Source organism: Haliaeetus albicilla, chromosome 21 (genome assembly GCF_947461875.1).
Source record: "Haliaeetus albicilla chromosome 21, bHalAlb1.1, whole genome shotgun sequence".
Classification (NCBI taxonomy): Eukaryota; Metazoa; Chordata; class Aves; order Accipitriformes; family Accipitridae; genus Haliaeetus; species Haliaeetus albicilla.
Genome location: NC_091503.1, coordinates 3,650,622 through 3,672,884, shown reverse-complemented (window position 1 = coordinate 3,672,884; position 22,263 = coordinate 3,650,622). Strand labels below are relative to the sequence as shown.

The 22,263-nt window shown below is 38.9% G+C and overlaps 1 protein-coding gene across 7 annotated transcripts in view; it reads right to left on the bottom strand.

Moving 5' to 3' along the window:
• TRIO (trio Rho guanine nucleotide exchange factor) overlaps positions 1–22,263 on the bottom strand; it is a 256,831-nt gene that overhangs the window by 137,271 nt on the left and 97,297 nt on the right. For all 7 annotated transcript variants that reach the window (XM_069808876.1, XM_069808875.1, XM_069808874.1 and 4 more), the window contains exons 7-10: positions 19,229–19,420; positions 15,734–15,865; positions 11,406–11,636; positions 3,875–3,997 (exon numbers count right to left, since the gene is read on the bottom strand). In XM_069808876.1, coding sequence (XP_069664977.1) covers positions 3,875–3,997; positions 11,406–11,636; positions 15,734–15,865; positions 19,229–19,420 — 678 coding nt within the window. The remainder of the gene's footprint in view (positions 1–3,874; positions 3,998–11,405; positions 11,637–15,733; positions 15,866–19,228; positions 19,421–22,263) is intronic.

Genomic DNA, 22,263 nt, shown 5'->3' with positions numbered 1-22,263 from the left:
CACCCTCCCCAAAGCCCAGGAGAAAAGAATCAGCCTGGTAAGAGCTTTAAGAAGTCCTCTAGTCCGTTCCTCTATGCCCCAAGGCACGATCAACTATACTTGAGTCTTCAGTAGGCATTCTTCTCCAAAATGCTGAAAGACTCTCTGTAACAGAGAGTTTAGCACCATCCCCAACAACATATCCCATTGCCTTCCTAGTCTTCCTGTTGAGAAACCTTCTCTACATACTCTTCAGAAAGAACAAACACCATATTTTTAGAAAGCATATGAAGTGACACATCATAGAAAAGTCAAAGGTTAAATTTAAGAGACTAGTGCAGAAATGAGTACTACTGACAAGAAATACAGCAACAGAAGTGAGCATAGGTATGGACTGAACTTCATACAAACTGGAGCTTATTGCACTATGGAGGGGGGAGAGACACACATGGATGGAGGGAGATTAACAGAGGTATACAAATCATTAAAGGTAGAGAAAATTAAGATAGATTACTCATTAAATACAGTGGATGCTATCACATATAAGCATCAGACAACACAGTTAAAATGAAAAAGCAGAAGTATTTTTCATCTAAGGAGCAATTAAATTGCATAAGTCATTGCCACAGATCTGGCATACATTCCAAAAGCTTAAATGGGTTCAAAAAGTAGCTAGCCTAATTAAGGGAGGAAAAGTCCATCTGTGACTACTAAACACTGGTTCTGATGCATCCTTCAGTTCCAGATATCAAATAGGCCCAGATAACTGGGAGGGTAAAGGTAACTTTTTAAGCATACAGTCCCTTTCCTTTATGCATCTGGTGATGGCCACAAGATACTCTAAGACATGGACCTTTAGTTTGATGTATTAGAGCCATTCAGGGGTAAAGTTAAGAACCAGTTCAAATACATAACCTTTTTTTATAACCTTAAAGGAGGTGGGAACTGGTGGTGGTAGGGAAATGATAGGTGTGTTCCAGTGAGGTTTGGAAAAAATCTTTCTTGTGTGTCTCTTGCACCAAGAAGACTTGATCTCTTTACTCAGATGCAGTCTGCACATGGAGAAAAGAACTTACCTGTGGAAAAAGGTCCCGCTAATTAATTCTTGCCATACACTTTTCATCTTTTTTGAGCATAGACTAGTATCAAAAATCAGACATCAATCATAGTTGAAACAGGAGAAGCTGCCTTAGAATTCCATACAAAAATGCATGGAGAAGTACAACCCTATTGATCTGCATCCAGTGCTTCTAAGCTGGAAATTCGTGCCCATAAGTGAATCAATTATGTCAAAATTTGGAGTCTTGACTCTGACTAAATGGTCTCATGGATATAAAGATAATCATGGGGAGAGGGGAAAAAAAGAAAGAGGGAAAAAAAAAGGGTAGGTAGAAAGTGAACTGAACAGGCTTCACGTGAAAAGAACACCACAATTCTACAATAGTGGGTGCAAGTCAAAGTCTGTATGTGTAGCACAAATGTCAATACAACAAAATTTAGGGAGGATTATTAGTCAGCTAAGCTTTAACTATCTAGTGTTTCTGTAGTGGTAACAAAAAGTGCCAAATAAAGAGAAACAAGCCTTCGTTTCACGTGAATTTTAAAGTGAATAATTTGTGAGCCCACAGCCCATTGACTCTGGAACTTCTTTTGTATTCGACAGGCAGCTTATTTTAACATCTCTTTGAATGCCGTTGAGGAACTGGCACCTCATTCACATTAAAAAAAGAATGAGGGAGTAAGCAGAAGGGAAGAAAAAAGAAATAATTTTCACTCCCCTCAAAATCAGGAGTTAGCCTTCAATGAGGAACATTTCAACATTACTGTTGGCTGCCTGTATTTGATGAAGCATTGCCATGCCACTGACAGTTCACTTGACGCTGCTTCCTCTCGACTTCTGACTAGAGCTGACTGAAAACCCCTGATTATGCCTACGGTCCTATTAAAAAAAAAAAAAAAGGCAACAAAACACAACAACAACAAAAAAACCCCAAACCAAAACACATCAAAGACCTGGACCAACCAGAAATGTAGGTAGAGAATAAATTGGCCGAAAGTTATTCATGCTTTAACAAGGACTGCAGATTGCTGTCTTATACTGGAACATAATCTTCCTTATAACACCAACAACAGGAATGCCTTTTGGGGCCTGCTTAAATTCAGTTTTAGAGCAAGTAAGAGGAACAACTCAGAGGGTGTGCCTCTCTTGGCAGTCACTACACATTCAAGAGTTAGAGATGAAAAAAATACTTATTAGATCATTTTGTCCATCCTTCTGTCAGTTGAAGATAGTCCCCTGTAGTATATTTAAGTTCTTTGACCAGTCTAAGTTTTCAGAATCTCCAAAAATAGAAACTCCGCCCATCCCCTAAAGAGATCATTTTAAACTCTAGTAACATTCAGTTTTGGGAAGTTTTTGCTAAGGATTTACTTTACAACTTTCTACTTTAAAATATAATGCAAATTAACAAGATGCTTTTTTAACATCCCACTAACAGTTCTACACACTTCATCCCCTTTGGTTATTCAAACATTTTTTTCTTCTTTGCTCAAATAACACAGTATTAAGTATGAGATCATTCAGGTTTTGCTAAGTGTCTTGCAGAAAGATTCCTGCTTGTCTGACCCAGAAAAATAAGTATTTCCACATGGAAAATATTACAGATTTAACTAAAAACGAAGTATTATGTTTGCATACGGAAAATCCAGCATGTTTATATACAAAACTAACAAGGCTTATTATTTTGGGAAATTTTATAGGAAATCAATATTGAGGAAGCTTTCTGATGCTATTTCAAGTCCTCAGTCATTGGAGTGCTCTAAGACTGTATTTACAATAAAATTTTATTAAGAGCTTAATCATCCATTAAACAGGCAATCTGTAAACACACTTCTGATGCATCCGCCATAGTAGGTGTCACTGCTGAGCTCCTGCATGTCACTTCAGAATTTTCTAATAATGCATCTTCTGTTTCGACTGAAGGACCACTGTATCAACCCTACATTAATGAGATTTTTCTTGATGAAGCTTAGAGATGTTTACTCGTACCAATCATTAACATGATTGCACAGACAGCGCATGTTACTAGTGGGGAGGATTCTAGGTTTCAGCTTCTCATGGTTGTTATTCACCTCACGCCCCCTTTTCCAGGCTGCCACCCAAACCAACTTCCTCTTGTTATGCTCCCTGTATTCCTTAGTATCTTAGGGTCTTTCAGCTTGACCTTTTTCACAGAAAAGTGTGTTCTGAAGTTCTATCAACAGTTCCACTTACGGCTAAAGCCAGAGTCTTCCTATAGAAAAAGTGTTGGTATCAGTGATTCAGAACAGGAGGACATATACAAACTCAACTGTACTTAAAGAAAAAACTCAAAGCCAGGTTGGCCAGTTTGCTGGCTCACCTGGTTTCTTAGGAGTCCTCCCCTTCCCCCCCATCAGACTGTTGTGGGGATTTGGGAGCTCCCCAAGCTTCAAGTCAGGAAGCAGGGCTTTCAATTCATCTCCATCCTCTTTTAGGGGCTGCACAAAAGTTTGAATACTAGAATCCCATGGAATTAAGTTACTTTAAGTGGAAAACTTTCATTCTTCTGCGACTCAACATTTGAAAGCATGCTTTTGAAAATAGTAATAATAAGAAATAATAATAGCAGCAGCAGCTCTGTTGGGCTTCAAGGCTCCCACTCTCTGTAGGACACTGGAAGTTTGTCTTTTTCTTATTGAAGCTGGATCGCAAAGGAGAAATTAAATAAAAGCTTGCAACGGAAACAAAATAGTTTGTTCTGGGAACTGAATTTTCTGTAGTAGAGCTCGCTCTGCCCAGCCCTTCAGTGCCTGAGCAGGAATTTTTCATATATTTCCATGACAAGTGTACAGTCCTTCATGTGATTGTTTTTACCTGTGCAACCTCTTCAAAGTCTTCATGGCGTTTCTGCAAAGCTCTAGCCCGATGCAGGGATTTTCCCACTCCAGTATGTTTGCTAAGAAAAGCTTCTCCATGGTTTTCAATCCAATCCAACACCTGTGGTACAGAAGAGAGACACACAAAAACTCAGAGTGGATGTCCTGAATGTTGTAACAAAAAGACAACTATTCAAGAATCTAAGAAACTGTAAAGGGACTGCTTATGAGGAACTGTACTGTGGGATTAAAACACAGTATTGCCATTGAAGGACATTAATTACATCTCATTAACTTTTCTCAAAGCTATAACTAGCTCAAACTAGCTAAACTGTATGATTTAAGATTATATGTTTATTTTGAAGCCTACCAAGGACAACCGCATTTCTACACATTCATCAATTTGACAGTAATCTGATCCAAGTGGCTAGACCCCTTGTGAGGGTGTCTCTGTAATCCGTTTATGCCTTCAGCTGACATTTTTTTGCAATGTAACATTAATGGAGTTTGCACATTCCCAACAATGCTGGTGAATAACACAGCGAAGTTTTATTTTAGATGAGAAGTCACTTGTCCTACTGCATATTATTAAATCAAGAAGAAAGAGTCAGTAGTAGAATTTTTAACTAACACTATAAAATTGAGTTGAAATCATTATGAGATGAATGACAATGTCTGCATTCAGAGCGTATGGAGGATTTTGCCCCAGTTCTGAAGAAGCATCTCCTCAAAACATCACAGACTTAATTGTGTATTGTAAATTTTATAGCTGAAAAAGTGAGGAACGAAAGACATTTTAAGGACATTAAAGCTTCCACTACAATGACTGGGCTGACAGCTTCATAAATAGTAAAAACTGTACATGTAATTACTTCCTGCCAGTTAACACAAAGGATTACTGCACACATACCAAGTTTCTGATGAGTGAACGAACAAAAACATCTGGTCTCTTTCCAAACTAATACATCTTAGCCATATCTTCATTCATTAATTAGCTAGCATGCATACGGTATTTAATTCTTTGGAAGATATTCAGAGGTTGAAGAATGCTGTTCAGAATTAAAGACAACTGCATATAAGCAATTTTCTTAAGTCAGCTAACCATTTTTATACAGTATTTATGTAGTGGTATGGAATACTTTACCTAACATTTATCTCCAGTGTTCTTTTTTCTCTAAAACCTGAGTATTTTGGTTCATTTTGAATATACCTGCCAGAAACCTGTACCTTATCTCTCTTTATCTACTAGTGTCCTTTACTCCAATTCCTGAAGCTGGGTGAGGGGTTTTTTCCCCTTTCCCTGTACTGAAAGCATTTGACACTTGCTGTAACTAAAGAGACTTTTTGGTTGGTTTCTTGGTTGGTTTGGGGTTTTTTTTTTTGGCTTCCAAACAGACTTGAGATCCATTCCTGCAACATCACTCATGGCTACATTCAATACACATGTAATCCCACACACTATTCCCACACAAAACATTCATGCTTTCTTTAGTAGAAAAGTGAAACCATCTGGTGTGATTTTCTCATTTATCTTGACTGTTAGAATCTTTTTTGGTTTGCAAACTCTCTCCTACTGGACATCTTCAAAACAACAAACGATCCGATAATGCCACGTAATATGGCCATCTCAAATCACCAACACTTCACCAAAGCTCCATACTTCAACTTAAGCAATGTTTGTTTTTCCCAGTAAGTGTTGCCGAAAGAATACTATTGTGTTTTAGGTCAACATAAGTTTTCACTTGCTTCCTTCAAGGGAAAGTATTGATCAGAGAAAGAAGAGCAAGGAGCCAAACATGGCCTCAGTTATCTGTAAAGTTTATGTTACCGATGCTTTTGACTAGTTTCAGGAGACTACTCTGCTTTTCTCATTACAAAAAGAGCTACAAGGAGACGTGTTTGGATGAGAGAATTAGACTGGACTCTGGAGACTACTAACAGTTATAAGCTAACAAATGAAATCAACAGCAAAATCTGTCCCAGAAAGCATGGGATGAAAAGCAGAAAGCATCCCAGGGAGAATGATTTTTGCTCCAAATAATGTTCAGTAACTTCTCAAGAGATGAAATTGTCATAGAAATCCAGTACACAGACATAACATGAACCAGTCAACTAGAGAAACACTGCTGCCTCTAAGTGAAATCAGTATGAATCCAAGTCTTCTTAGTGCTCAGACTTCTTACCTTGATTCTTAACAAAACTGAGGAAGCGCTCTTTATCTGGGAATTTCACAGCATGTAAAGACAGAGTCCCAAGTTACGGTATGTCCTTGCCCATCAGTGAGAGCTTTCGCATACCACTTTGACCAAAGGACAACACCGTTACCTGGCACTGATATTAGCCATTTAACAATCTTAACTGATGCATTCTCTTCATCTTCCTGGGAGAGGTAAGAGTTACACAAACCATCATATGAACCCACTAAAGACTTTTCTACTAATACTGAAAGCACATGGAATTCTCTATGGTAGTTCAGTAATACATAGGAGTTTAAGAGTCTCAATACTTTTCAGTGAAAGGGTGAATAATATTAGCTTCCACTGCAGCAAGTTGCTTTAATGATGCAATTAAGCCCTAACTGCAGTATCAGCAGAATCATCCTGATGCCCAATATAGGATCTAGAAAAATGTTTATTTTTCTAGCACCAATACTGAATATATGATAGGAGAAACTACTATGGAAAGATAGCTTCATTTTGACAAATTCATTGCTTATGACTGTAAAAATACGTGTTTTGTATATGCTGCTTGCAGAAATAAACAATCTGATCTTTTGCAGATTCAATGTGCTCATTTTCACCAGTCTTTCCCACATTATTATCCAGTCCTTACCCCTCACCTCTTTACCTACTTTGCACACACTCACTTTTCTGATCTCCACCACTCACTTGGTGCTGATGTAACATTCAGAAGGGGAAGATGGAAATCTCTGCATTTCTAATCTTCAGGTAGTTAAAATGTAGAAACACTACAAAAGAACTCCCCCAAAGAACCTTCTTACACTGGAACCGCCTCCAAAAGCCACAAGGAAATCACCCAGTGAAATCAGTATTATGTTGATGCTGAGCAAGTAGCAAGCATTCTTGGCCAGCCCTTCATTAGTCAAGGCTGAAACAAGTGACTGTTACAACAAAAACTCGGACATAGTCTTTGAGGCAAGCAGATCAATGAAGGAGAAGCAGCACATTTATCCAGAACCAACAGGGAAGACACACAAGGTCAGTAAGGCCTAATAAATGTATGTTTTGGGAAAAAAACTACTACAAGGATGCTTTACTAATCTTTGGCTTGCAAGCCATCATTAGTGTTTTTCAGGGCCAAAAACTTTCACCGTGTAGTGTCAGCAGTATCACTCTACCAGAAACATCATCTTTACATTCAATTTTGACCTTTCATGGCCTAGCAGCACAAAACCCATGTTGCTACTGCAAGTCTGCTTTATTGCTTCGTATCAGAATCATCAGAGCCAGCTCCTTTCCTTAGGTGAAAGGCTGGCGTATATTATCCACTTGGTAAGCTCGTTAATTCTTAAGCACAAAATTATACTTTTATTAGCATGTTTTACATTAGAAGGGCTATTTTCAGCAAGTGAGTGCACCAGCCAATGATTTGACTTCTTTTTTTTTTTTAATTAAAATAAACACCCTCTGTTTTGGTGTTAATATACAAACTAACCAGGAACTAAATCTCCTGGCATGCTTCTATCTAAGGTCAAACTCTGAATTCTGTTCAGTTTAAGACTATCATGGGTTTTCACGTTTCAAATTTCAGATTTCTGTAATTCACATGTTATCTACTATTTTTAATATTTAATGTGCCACTTTCCTTGCTACTTGCTCCAAGAAATTAGCAGATAATTCTTGGTGTACACAGCTAGCACCACAGTGGTTTTGTTGATTTGGAAAGCTCCACTAGAAACACTTCACCAATACTGAACATAGAAGAAAAAAACTCAACCAGTTTTCTAAGGTGGAAGTAACACAAAACGAAGTACCAGCTCAACGCAGCCAGTTCCTTCCTCCAACTCAGCTCTGTCACTCACTTAACACTTCCATGAAATTAGTTATTTCATTATTCCAGCAGAAAACCACGCTGGCAGAGGGAAGAGGAAGAAGTCACAGACTCATGCTGAAGGACAGTTATAAATTCACTTACAATGCACTTGGTTGCTTGCCACTATGTACAATTTAACTATAAACAGTGGAAGAGAGCCACACTTGGCTAATTTTGACATGAAAAAACCCCCCACATTTAACTTTACTGACAATAATTAAAAAAGGGTTTCATGCTAGTTTCTAAATCATGCTAGATAATCTTAATTGATCTTTTTAAGGTTTGAACAAAGACTAAGAAGCCCAAAAGAATATGCAAATGAAAACTAAAGTATTTTAAGAAAGTTGCTTTGGAGCTTTACATAAACCATTCCAGAATTGTCTTGGATATAAATTTAACCAATACCTCAAAACCAAGTAATTTCATGCACTGAATGGTGTCAATGATTATTCAACTGAAGACCTAACATTTCTCAGATAAATTAGATGATCTGATAAGGTTGTTTAGTTTTTCTTTTGCAAGAAAAAAAGAATCTTTACTATTCAAGATCACTTTTTTCCCCTGATGGATTTTCAAAGCTGAGGGAGCTACAATCTGCCAAAGCAAGGCTATTGCAGGGAAACACCATTATGTGCTTGCAGTTATCTTTAAAGCATCTGCTCCTGGCTATTAGATTAATTTGTCTGGTATGGATGTTGAATTATCATTGTCTTACAGCATGATCTGCACTAAAATGTAAGTATGAAAAGCTGTATTACGAAAGGGAACATTAACCACATTTCACATTGTGATTCATAAGGCAGTGCCCAAAATACACCATTATCTGAAAGTTAATTTAAAGTAACGTAACAAAGTGCTATACTTCCACATGCAACATTTCAGAAGCCTCCAACGTGGATGTTAACAGCCATTACAGGGATTAACCAAAGGATGATCCAGTCTCTGGCAGTGATAACTACTGGATATTAATAGAAGGGCTTAGGAACATGGCAAGCAGGGGCTGCATCTCTGTACATAAGATCTAGTTTGAAATCTAAAGTGATTGATAAAGATGTGCATTAGCACCAAAGGCTGCAGCTTCAAACTGTCAAGAGTGTATCTTGGTATCTTAATGCAAGATCCATCTTGCAAAGCATATAGAGAAACCAGAGGCATAAACAGGAAGAAGGGAATTTCTCCAAGCAGTAGGTAAGTCATGTACTGAGTAATGAGACTAGATTGATTAACCCTCTTGAGCCAACTGGTTCATACTGAAAACTTCTGGTATACTCACAATCCACACACATGATTTGGGTAAAACATTTTTGATACTGGAAGTTACAAAACCAAGTAAACCTGCCTACTTTGTTTTTTCAAACCTGTGACTATTTATGTTCATGTTAAATGCACCAGTTCCAAGGGCTGACAGGTCTCATACAGAGAAGGAAAATCCAGTTTCTTGCTGAAGAACCTGGTGGTGACTCTATAATGACTTGAGTCTAATGAAGGGTTATTTGCCAACTTCAAAGAAGAAAGCAGTCTCCGAGCTAACTCCTCCACTCTAAGAGCTATGACTTAGGAAGGAGCAGAAAATGAGAATTTCCTACAAACATTTTATGACTCCCAAGATACTAAAGGCAAAGAGTAGGAACAGCACAGTGAGACTCTGTAGCATTTAATGAACACCTTCCCCCAGGAAATAAACTGCCTGCAGCCTGGCCTACAGGCCTGAAACTTGAATTATATATCTGGGAAATAACCTCAGGAGATCACTCAGCCTAGGTTGCCTAAGTAGGTCCTACTTGAATTGAATTCAAACTAGAGGAGAAGGTTCCAGGATCCAATCCCCTCTTGTTGGCACTAGGCTACCGCTGGGAGGAGTTACATTTTTCCTTACGAGAAGCAAACCACTGTGTTAATTTCAGTTTCTAAAGATTCCTTATGAAGCCTTTTAAGTTTAAGAGGTGATTCATTTGTGGACTGTCCCTCATCAGTTTTGACAAGTGCCCTTCACTCACGCACTACTCATGCACACGCACGCACGACTCATGCAAGTACCAGCACTGGACCCTCCTGACTAGCTACTATTGATGTAGTAAACTTGATGAAGAGCATCTAGGATTTATACAATGGCACAACAGTGTTCTCAGTTTGGTTCTTTATGCCCTTCCTGACCATTCATGACATTGACTCTGCTTTCTTTTACTTTTTTTGTCAGGTAAACATTTTTCATGCCTTTCTGCATGCTTGGTCACATGTGAGTGTTGAGAAGTTGGGTAACTGCCTGCCTTTCAATATATGCCTCTTTTTACATCAAAAATTAAGTAATGAGGTTCCAATAATTTTACACGTGATTTACTGCTTAAGTATTTTTAAGTCATTTTCTTCAGTTTACATGAAGAGATAGGCACTGCGTATAGAGGAAAGTTGAGCTAACAAGATTGCTCACTCTGCCCACCATCTGCCTGAATTAAGTATCTTTTTCATGACTATAAATAATGGAAACCAGGTTATTTCATTCTCAACTGCTCACACCCAGCATCTTCTTGGAACAGGTAAGTACAAGAAATTTGGCTTAAAGTGCAACTAATTTGGAAGAAACAAGATTAGTTTAACCAGAATGTATGACTGGCTATCTAAAAACCCCACTCGGAAGTTCCTTATCTGTTAACACCTTTTACACTGAAATGAAAGAACATGATCAGCAAATACTGGCCATCTTTGCCTTTTTACAAAGATGAGCTATTAAGGAATAAATTACTAATGTCTCTGTCAATTGCAGCCTAAGGCAAACATTTTCTGTTTACAAAAAATCTATCAACAAAGGAATTTGGGACAAGCTTTGCCTTTTTAAGCTAAAACCATCTCAGAGATATAAATGCCTATACTTAAATACTAACTTTTACAGATGTCATCATAATAGTAAAAATATGGCAGCTAATAACCTTTAATTCAAGAACAGCGTCACTGTTAGAAAGTAATCTTATCTGTAATTTTTATACCCCTTTGGTATACTACTCTCTGGTTTTAAAGAAACCCGATTAAGTCAATTAAGTATCACAGAGGATTTGAAACTAAAAATTTGTTACAGAGTAACACCGTTAATATTTTGCATGTTACTCCTACAAGTCTGACACTTGGAGTCCAGAATTTTACTTAGAATGTGAATGTCAGCTTCCAGCACAAGCTCACAAGAGCTGTCTACAGCAAGAATCTTTTTCATCCTATCTGACTTCAAGTAAACAATGAAATTAATTTTAAAAAAATAAAAAACTGAAGTTGAGCTAACTTACAAGTATAATTTCTACCCGTAACAGCTAATATCCTCTGATAACACACAGAACTTGGAATCAGTCAGTAAATCCCATGCAACTACGCAATTGTTGAATGAAAGAACACAGGGGTTTGCAATCAAAATCCACCTGTCAACGCAACCAGCTTCGAATCACAGGCTGACAGAGTACAAAGGCATTTAGACAACATGAAATAAAACCTACCTGTTGAACATCCTGTTGAAAAACGCATAGCTGAAGCCGCTGGTGCAAGCGGACCTTTCGATGCTGCCAAATATTTTCCAGTTGGCGCTGGTGGTGCAGTACTTCATGGATCACATCCAGAACATGATGAACTGCTTTTGAGTAGTTGGCAGAAGCGGTGAGGGAATCAGAACTCCCAGGAGTCAAAGGTCTCTGAAGTTTGTCAAGCAATGACTTTCCATCTTGGCTCACCTGACCACCAGAAAGGACGAAGAATTACTTGTCTTGCCAAAAGCTTGTTAGACCATTATTTCATTCCCCACCCCCTCTCCCCACTTTAGATGTCTTTAAGGACTTGGGGAGCAGTGATGAAGGTTGTTTTTTTTATTCTTTGCATGATTACATGTTGCTGTTATAGAAGAAAAAAAAATATTGTATATTCTCCCTCTGTGTAAGATAATTTTAAGAAGTAGCACTCTTCTAAATAACAGCCTGTTTTTCAATTTTTCAATTATCTTAAGAGTGCTTTTCCATTAAAGTGATTTTTTTTTTAAATTTTGTTTTAACAGGTCAAGTCTAACTTAGAATAAATATTTTTCAGCTCTTTCTCTAGTCAGCAAAGCACCTAAAATTAAGCATTTGCTCAGAATTACCCTTCCAGGAGCATCTCTCTCTTTATTTGCTGTAAAGGTGAACAGGGACGTTACTTTCTATAGGTGAATATTAATTTGGTTAATACATTTAGACCAACAGATATAAACTTAGGACATGATTTGATCTGACACAATTTACGATTTCTAAATTATTACTGTTACGGGTAAGCCAAAGGCAAACTGCTGTTATGGCAAACTTAAACCTGATTGAATCACTTAAAACCTTTCCATGAAGCACAGAAAGATATTCTTTCCCAAAATGTGCTTAACTACTGATGCTGACAAGAAACATTAGTCATTTCTAATTGTCATCTTCTCCAATTCAAACCACAGCAAAAATATTCAGATTTACCTTGCATACTAATTAAAAAGCAATAATCCCATCTAATCTGGTCACTGGTAACCTTTAGCACTTGCCAAGGCTGTTGAAAGCACTTTTCGTTGGCCTTTAACTATTCTGACACTTTTAGCATGAAGCTCAGAACTGTTACAATTCAGTATCATTCAGCTATCTGTAAAGAACTTTTCTAATAGCTCATCTAACAGGCAGGAAAAATTCATCTGAAACCACAAGACCGGAGTGTAAACAATAGTCTGAATCCATCAAATCAACACCACTACAGAAACAGAAAATTTGTCAAGACCTTCCCTCAGTGGCTCTTTTCAACAATTTTCACTAAATCTAGGCACATTTTAAATTTGCTATTCAGTAGTCAAACAGATCTGAATGAAAATTCTTTTCTAATACTTAGTTTACAAGTGAGTCTATTTCTCAGTTCCAATTTAAGCTTTTTCATTTTAGTAACAAGTATCAACACAGAGAATGAAGCTCACTTGGAGAAGTAGCTCCTATAAAGTCAAGTCAGGCAGAAAAAGAGTATAGTCCACAGCAGTTATTATAATGATGACTTTTTTCTTTTCTGTATCCATAGCAACTATCCAATACAAGTCTTTCAAATATTTCAAAATAATGGACTTAAATTATCTATCCAGAGTCCATGATATTTAAGGAAAAAAGATAATTAATTGTGACAGTCCCTTGATCTGATTAGTTTATTAGCTTTACAAGCAAATGATCATGCACATTTCCTCTTTGGAGTTAGCACAGTAAACTTTTCTTCCTTCCCAGTGCATGACTACCTTAAGATTTCAGTGAGATATATAACTTTATTTATATACATAATTTCATTTACGGCACAGCTATTGGATTTTCAAGCACACCAGTTATCTAAGCTTGTAAGCTAGTAAGTTACTTTTCTAGTAATATACAGTAATTATCCGCAGTAAAATCAGACTGTCTAGTCTTAAAAGCATTTACTCTCTTAAAATTACTGTCTTCTACTTTGCAACCAAGTCATGTTGTCAAGACATTGTAATCTAAAATGAATGACAAAGTGGTGTAATTTCCACAGTGTTCCTCTCTCTCTTCCCCCACTGTTCATTCATCACAAAATGAAAGGAGCTCCATGCTGTAACAGAAATGGAGTCATACATCTAATAATGATAAGCAATAATTCTGTAATATCTTTACACAGAAAGACAACTCCATCAATCTTCAAAAAGGAATGCATGTTTAAATAAGGCAAAATAAAACCTTCTGTCCAGAGGAGGAACATGACTTGGACATACACAAACAACTGTTACTTCTGCACCAATTCTGGTTGCTAAAAACAAAGCTATTGCTTTACCAGATGGGGAAAAGTGATGACCTGAAATCAGAAGAAAGGCATCTACTGTTGGGTTGGGATTTTTTGAGCAGTACCAATGAAGATTTTGTTAAAATGTCTAGCTATCACAAAATCAACAGCTACAGCTTTGAAATCCTAAATAAAATTTTCAAGGTATTTGCCAGAGCAATCCTATAATCTACCCATTTAATTTATTTTCATTATGCATCACCAGGAAGCAAACAGTATTTAACATGGTAATCCACAGTACTTATTTACACTTAACAGCATGCTCTCATCCAGTCACATCCCCGATGAAAAAAAAAAACCACCACCCACAAAAAACCCAATCCAAACCAAACAAAACCAAATTAAAACATCCCACTATCTTAACCTCAATGCTTTATAATCATTTTTCTAGAGAGCACGAGCCTTCTTATTCCTTGCTGCACTCTCATGGAGCAGGCACCCCGATTGCCTCTCTTCCCATAAATCTACTACAAGCATGCTATGTCTCTGTCCCTTGTTTTGCAAAGGGATCCTCTCAATGAAGAGAGGTTATAATGAGGAAAAAGAAACCTTCCTACAAAACATGCTCTCAAGAATGAGTTAAAACAGATATGTGTAGTAAGACCACAGCTTTTATCATCAAAGGTGTGCTTCAGTATGTCATTAGATCAGCTGACATAGCAAGGTGGCATATATCAGGAATGGAGGAGGTATCAGTGTGTATTCTACACAAAAGAACAACTCGTGAACTCTGGACATCTGACTCATGGTAATAAAGTTTATGCAGGCCCTGGGATGGCAGGTATTCAGAAAATCCAGTTTTGATATACTAACAATAGGACTGATCATCAGCATTAATCTTACCCTCCTTTCCTGCTAAATGAAATGTGACCAGACTTCGGATTCAGTTGCCCACAATAGAGCTGGTTCATCAGAAAGTAGTTTTATCTTTAATGTAATGTATAAATCACCACCATTAATTCAATCCCACATGACCTCCTTCTAAAAGAAGGTACAAGCTGTGGCCTAACCTATCCTGTGTCCACTGAACATTGTTTACCATGATTTAATCAAATGCATAATTTTCTGCAACTTTCATGAGAACAGAAACTGCTGTATTTAATCCAGAATAACATCAGTCGAACTTAAGAGCAAAAATAATTTTACCCTGTGATGAGAACAACCCTGGAAAAAGAAAGCAAGAAAAGCTCAACAGGAAATACAGAAAATAAGTGTTAGCTGATAGTGAAGTCAATATCCATTTGATTTCTCATTTCAGCTAGCTAAAGCACATGAGAGAACTCAAAATTTGAAGAAAAACAATAGATACTTTAGTCATCGCTTTCTAGGCCACCTTCAGAATAAACATTTTTTCTTAAGTTGTAAATACAACTATTAGAAACACTGAGAAATACTATTACTTCATTGTGTGCAGAATCCAAGATTAGAGCAGCAGCACAGCATACACTAATCTTACGAACGCTGACTACATAGGCACGTTAGCTTATTTAAGTGTCTTTGAGGTTGGCAGAACTGAGTATATTACCTTCTGGCTTGTCAAGTGACATCCTTTGATGGTTAAGCCTTTTTTGTGAGGCAATTTCAGAGGTGGATTTTCAAAACACACTTAAAGCAATCTATGCCAACAGAATACTTTCCCAAAGAATACCCAGATAGCTTCCCTTCAAGTAAGTGTTTCAGCGATAGTATCATACTGCTATTAAAAAGGTAGTAATATGCAAATGTAAATTAAAACATGCTTGGTACACTGCATGGGGTTTTTGTACCACACATGGTTCCATCTTGCCTTTTAAATTTCTTTCAGAAGATTAAAGAGAAGACATTACACTTAACTTTTGAACAACAGCAGCAAAGCCCAGTATACTAAATTAAAAATATAAGCCTGGCACTTGAGTTTCCAACTAGTGCACTATGCAACAAGTGATGCCAGTTCATGATCCAAACAATATTACACCATTTTATCAAGTCAGCAACCTAAGAAAACAAGCAAGACGCTTACCTCAGAGTAAGCCAAGGTAATATGCTCATATATCCCTTGATGATGATGGATAGCATCTTCTAAATCTTGCAGTTCTGAGGGAAGCTCCACCTCACCGCAGGCTTTACACCATGAGTCCACATTGCTCATGTACTGCAACAGAGAAAAAACATTCTGCTTGATTTTGGGTTCTATCACACATGTTGGTAATATACAAAAGGACTGGCATCTGTGTGACGGCCACTGAAAAGACTTTTTTTAAGGGAAAAACGTTTAATGTATTTCTCTGTGAACCAACCAAAATGAAGCTTGTATCAGAATAGAAACAAATATTCAAGTCTGACTATACTTGTGCTTTTAGTTATATGGAACTCTCCGAGCCGTTCACAGACAGGCAGCCTTAGCTGTATGTTGGCAGCCTTCAGAACCAATTAAATTGCTGGCAATACTTATGCTTCAAGTTTACTCTTGCTCCTTTTCTTGACTTTACAGCTAAGAAAAAGTTTACTTCACCCTGCACCTACCATTTCAGATGCATGAAAGCCAATTAAGGTCTTGTCTACTCAAAGAGGTAAAACATGCTACAACTTTCAAGTCCAGACCCTCAGCTTTTACCGATCAACTCCCTGTGCAGATACTCATGGTATCATGAGGTATCACCTCACCTTTTTTAGATCTTCAGAGAAAACCAAGTTACTTTGCACGTGTGTACACACATACACACAAAGAATTAATGGTGAACTGTTCACTGAAACACTCCATAGTTGTCTTTTGCTGGAAAGAGATCATCAAGGAGGCAAAGCAGTGTTAGAACACAGCAAATTCACACCTCAGTCCCCAAGCACTAACTTCTACACACAGAGAAGCACTAAATCCATTTGGTAAGCTCCTACAGCAGCAACCATGTAAGGGATTTACAACTTAAGCGGGGGTCTCTTAGGACTAACACTGAACTTTGAGCGCACAGCTATGTCAGCATAGCTGCTTAAGTCAAGCCTTTCAGGGGAAATTGAGGATACGGCAACAGAATCTCTTCTGCAGACAATTTAAGTTATCTCTGAAGCTTAAGCTGTCTTGACAGACAAGAAACTGCCATCATAGCTGTATGCACAGCAGAAGTTCCATCAACTTATTTTTGACAGCTAGGGGGCATGAATTTTATACCCTCATTGTGCTAGGAAAGGAAAGAAGAAAAAAGAATCTGTTTTTCTAGGAGTTTTCATAACTGTTAAACTCAGTACAGCCAAGCACTTGTGGTACCTGTAAACTACATTTGTCCTCTATTCATGTCAAGTTCAAGTCTCAAAAGTTTTACGAGACCAAGCCATTTCTCTCATCGTAAGTATCTTAATCCCTGGAGCACAAGTAGTGTTTTGAGGAAAAAGTAATCCACAGACCATTTCTGGTACTCCATCATTGTTTGAAAGCTGGGAGGAAGGGAGATAGAGTACTTAACTCTAAGATACTTATTTAATTCTCATTTCATCAAGGGGCAATTTTAAAAATCTCTAACATTAAGCACTGAATATTAAAAGAAGCTCCATGTGGGACCACAGAGCTCCACACCTCTTGCACCAGTCAGCAGGCACTGATAGCTGGGTGCAGTCTTCACTGTGTCTGACAGCAGGCAGCGACACTTACCTGTCACTTGCAAGGGAACATGTACATTCAAGAAAGGGATGTTATTTCTTTTAGCTGCATACTTTTTAATCATCTTTTTTATGTAGGTCAAGCACCGCCATTCTCTAAAGGGGTCATTCCTCTCATTCCAAACCCTCTTTCCTTGAGCTCACTCTCCACTGCTAATGAAACAGCTAATATATCACAGCCAGGTATCTTACAAAGCAACTAGGACAATCCATCACAGTTAATCATAAAATGAAAACCGCAGAAGGAGCAATTAAAAAGTAAATTAATCCCAGCAGATGCTGCACTATTTTTTCTCATTCTCTCTCCTCCTGTTTACACTTACATTTAGTGCTGAAGAAGGTAACACCAACCCCTACCACAGTTGCCCAGCACACACACACAAAATTTACTCCCCTGACTTCTGATGAACATCATTTTCTTATGAAAAAGGACAACATTTGAGGCAGGGTATACGTATTTGTTCATGTTTCACCATCTCTCTCCTACACGTATGGCTGACAGTGCTTAAACGTAAAGCTGAATAACCCAAGCAATTATAAAAGCATCAATACTAATAAGGTACCACACTGTGTCTATCAAATGCTTCAAGCTGGTTGGTGACTTTTATACCAGAAAACAATTCCTTTGGCTCCTTTTTATGTGGCTTTTCTGTAAAACCTGCTAAAAATACTTATTATAGTGGCATCAGTTTATATACTTTACCTTAGTCTGTCTAGGGACAGTTCAACCAATGTCACCACTAACGTAATGAAAAGCAATGTGTATTTGCATCTTAATATGGTCACATTTCTAATTTCTGGACATTTATGAAGTTGAATATCTGTGTAGTAGAAATCAGGAAAAAAAATAAAGCGTGCTTCCTCCCTCTATTTCTGCAGTTATCAACTCCCAAGTGGTTTCTTCATTTATTCCAAATTAAAGTTATATCAGACATGAGACCTTTCTTGGATCCAATTTAGCAAGGCAAATGGAAAGAAAAGTATCTACAGCAGCCAGACAGCACACCAGAGCTTCAGTCAGCCATAACCACCCAGGAACCTCTGCTCTCCAAATTCATCAGAGATGTACAGAGCAGTCAGTCTACAATATCAAGGGGTGACTCAACAGCACACACACCCCAACTCCTTCAGAACTGAATTCCCTTGAGGGGAAAACATGCTTTCACCATCAAGACTATTAACTTGGGGATATTTATTCCCATTTCCCCTACATATACCTCTTCTCTGGCAGTTATACATGGTTAATGACTTAATTAAAATAATTGGTATAGGCCTACAGCTAAAAATTTTGTTTAATATAGGAGGAATCTCTTATGGGATACTAAGTAAACATCTCCCACCACAACTTCAGATTCAGAAGACAGTTAATTAACTTCCCAACTTTCAGGCCAGTTCAACTTAGTTTTCTATAAGCAGTTACTATGCGTTAAATCTTGACTTTCAAGGACTGATTGAGGTGAAGTGGTGAGGACAATAGAACAAGTGATGATTTCTGGATGTAGGAAAGGCATTATATTGATACTGACTATACTAAAATTTTTCCTTTCTTTCTTTCTTTCAACTTAAAAGCTTTATATAGTTAAGCATTTATGTCCACATCATTTTGATTCATATAGCTAACTTGGCTAAGTTTTGTCTTGCATTGATATGGTCAAGGCGTTCTGTAGAGAATATAAGGGCAGTGGGCTGTCCTGAGGAGAACAAGCTTTTGTTTGAGTATCAGCTGAAATAGGCAGAAATTAATGCTCTGGCTTTCTGGCTGACCTTTTCAATCACTCTCTTGTACTTCTGTCTGAATCAAAAGCAAAGAGTACAACTCACCATTCCAGCAGGGAAACTTTTGTTGGCACCATCCCCGTTCACTAACCTGTTCAGCTTTCTGGTGGAAGATGGAGGACATATCCAGTAACGTGCTACGTTCATCCAAGGCTGCAGCAAACGCCTTCCATTCTTGCTCCAACTGACTAGCAATCTGTTTTATTTGCTGTGAAGCATAATGGCCAGACTCAACCAGGCGATTTGCTACTGACATGATGCGGTTTATGTTTACATACACATTCTATGGAGAAGAAGGAAGGAAAAATTAGTGGAAGTTAGCAGACCATTTAAATATAAAGGTATATTTCTATAAAATTCTTCTTTGTTACAGTACTCCTTAATAGACTGGTTTTATTTGCCAAGTTTGTGTATGCTGAACTTTGGAATCTAGGTGTATAATGTAACAGCCTATCTGCATCATTGACAAGGCAGAAGGACAACTTGAAATGACCAGAGAGTCTCAAGCTAATGTTAACGGTCAGCTTAAACAAGGTCATATTATACAAAGACCCATTATTACAATGAAGAGGAAAAGCTAATCATATTTTGCAACAGCCTCAATAAGAATCTTTACAGACGTTCAAGTCAACAAGACATTCATACCCACCCAATACAGGAAAATCAAAGTATATTTAGTAAGCACTTTATCTATCCATGGTATACATGTGTGCAACATCACTCTACAAATCTTTACATTGACTTCTGAAAGTCTATTTTTTAAGTAAGAAAACACAGAACTCTGAGTTTGAAGGAGTTCAACAGTATTAGATTTTATTTTCCTGCCACTATATTGCCTCAGAGCTAGCACTGAAGACTAGACAAATAACGTCAAAGATCTGAAAGATTCTCTAGCATACGGGCATTACTCACTGATGGCTCTTAGTCGCTCTAATTTTCAATCAAGAGTTTCTGATTCCTGCAAAGCCAGAAACAAGAACAACTTCACCACCAAAAGGTTTCCAAGTAGCTCTTCCAGAGCTACATGTATATAATGCTGTGTTTACACTTCTTTCAATTGGACTGACTCTCACACATCTAGAATGAAGTTTTTAAAATCACAGGATTATTGAGGTTGGAGATCATCTAGTCTAACTCCCCTGCTCAAAGTGGGTTCAATCACAGCAGGTTGCTCAGGGTCATGTCCAGTGGGGTTTTGAGAATCTCTCAGGATGGAGAGACGACAAACTCTCTGAGCAACCTGTTCCAGTGTTTCTTATGTTTAAACGGAATTTCTTGTATTTCAGCTTGTGCCCATTACCTCTTGTTCTGTTACTGGATACCATGGAGAAAAGTCTGGTTCTGTCTTCTTAACTCCCTCCCATGCCTCCATCTTATGTATAATTTTACATATGTAAAATCCCTTCTAAACATTCCTTTATCCAGGGTAACCAATCCCAGCACTCTCAGCCTTTCCTTCTACAACACAGGTACGCCATACAGGTACTTCAGAGAAGAAATTGGTCATGGTGACTTCCCAGAAAGGGAGTGAGAGCTTTCCACATAATGCTGTCCTGTAGGCACATCCTAACTTGTGCGGGTACTCTTGGAGCAACTCCAGTTCAGCCCTGTTTTGTTGATTACAGCATCCCTTTTCTTCACAGCAGACCCTTTGCTTGCCAGCCCAGTCCACCACGTCTCACTCGATTGTTGGTCCTCTTCTCCCTCTCCCATCATTCTTACGATAAAGCCCTTCTTACCAGGTTGTCCAGCCTCCTGGCAAAGATACTTTTGTCCCACTTAGTCAAACACAAATCCTTGATCCTCAGAGAGAGGGTCCCATGGTTGTAGAAACCAAAACCCTGTTGCCAACATAGAATCATAGAACAGTTTGGGTTGGAAGGGACCTTAAAGATCATCTACTTCCAACGCCCCTTCCATGGGCAAGGACACCTTCCACCAGACCAGGTTGCTCAAAGCCCCACCCAACCTGGCCTTGAACACTGCCAGGGATGGGGCAGCCACAACCTCTCTGGGCAACCTGTGCCAGTGCCTCACCGCCCTCACAGTAAAGAATTTCCTCCTTACATCTAATCTGAATCTACCCTCTTTCAGTTTAAAACTGCTACCCCTCATCCTATCACTACACTCCCTGTTAAAGAGTCCCTCCCCAGCTTTCCTGTAGGCCCCCTTTAGGTACTGGAAGGCTGCTACACGGTCTCCCCGGAGCCTTCTCTTCTCCAGGCTGAACAACCCCAACTCTCAGCCTGTCTTCATAGGAGAGCTGCTCCAGCCCCCTGATCATCTTGGTGGGCCTCCTTTGGACTCGCTCCAACAGGTCCATGTCCTTCTTACGTTGGGGGCCCCAGAACTGAACGCAGTACTGCAGGTGGGGTCCCACGACAGCGGAGCAGAGGGGCAGAATCACCTCCCTTGACCTGCTGGTCACGCTTCTTTTGATGCAGCCCAGGATATGGTTAGCTTTCTGGGCTGTAAGCAAACATTGCCAGATCATGTCGAGCTTCTCATCAACCAACACCCTCAAGTCCTTCTCCACAGGGCTGCTCTCAATCCACTCATCGCCCAGCCTGTATTTGTGCTTGGGATTGCCCCGACCCATGTGCACAACCTTGCACTTGGCCTTGTTGAACTTCACGAGGTTTGCGCAGGCCCACTTCTCAAGCCTGTCAAGGTCCCTCTGGGTGGCATCCCTTCCCTCCAGCGTGTTGACCACGCCACACCTTGCTGTCGTCAGCAAACTTGTTGACCTGCAGGATCCATCTACCCTCCCACCAGCAGGATTGAGAAGAAAACCACCTGGGCTCCAATGCCCTTGACCATTGCCTCTGGATCCATGTGGTCACACTTGAGACTTTCGAGGTCACCCCCGGCAGTATTGCTGGTGCTCACATGGAAGAGCGGCAGGGGACAATAATCTGAGGGCTGGACAAGCTTTGGAACTCTTCCCACAACTTCCCAAATGAGAGCCCCCAACAAGCAGCAAACTTCCATAGAGAATGAGTCAGGGAGGCAGATGGGGGTCTCTGTTCTCTGCAGAAGGGAGTCTCTCATTACTATCACTCGCCTCCTTCTTTTGGTGCTCCCATGTGGCTGAGATGGCATAGATGCCTTATTTGACAGCTCCCA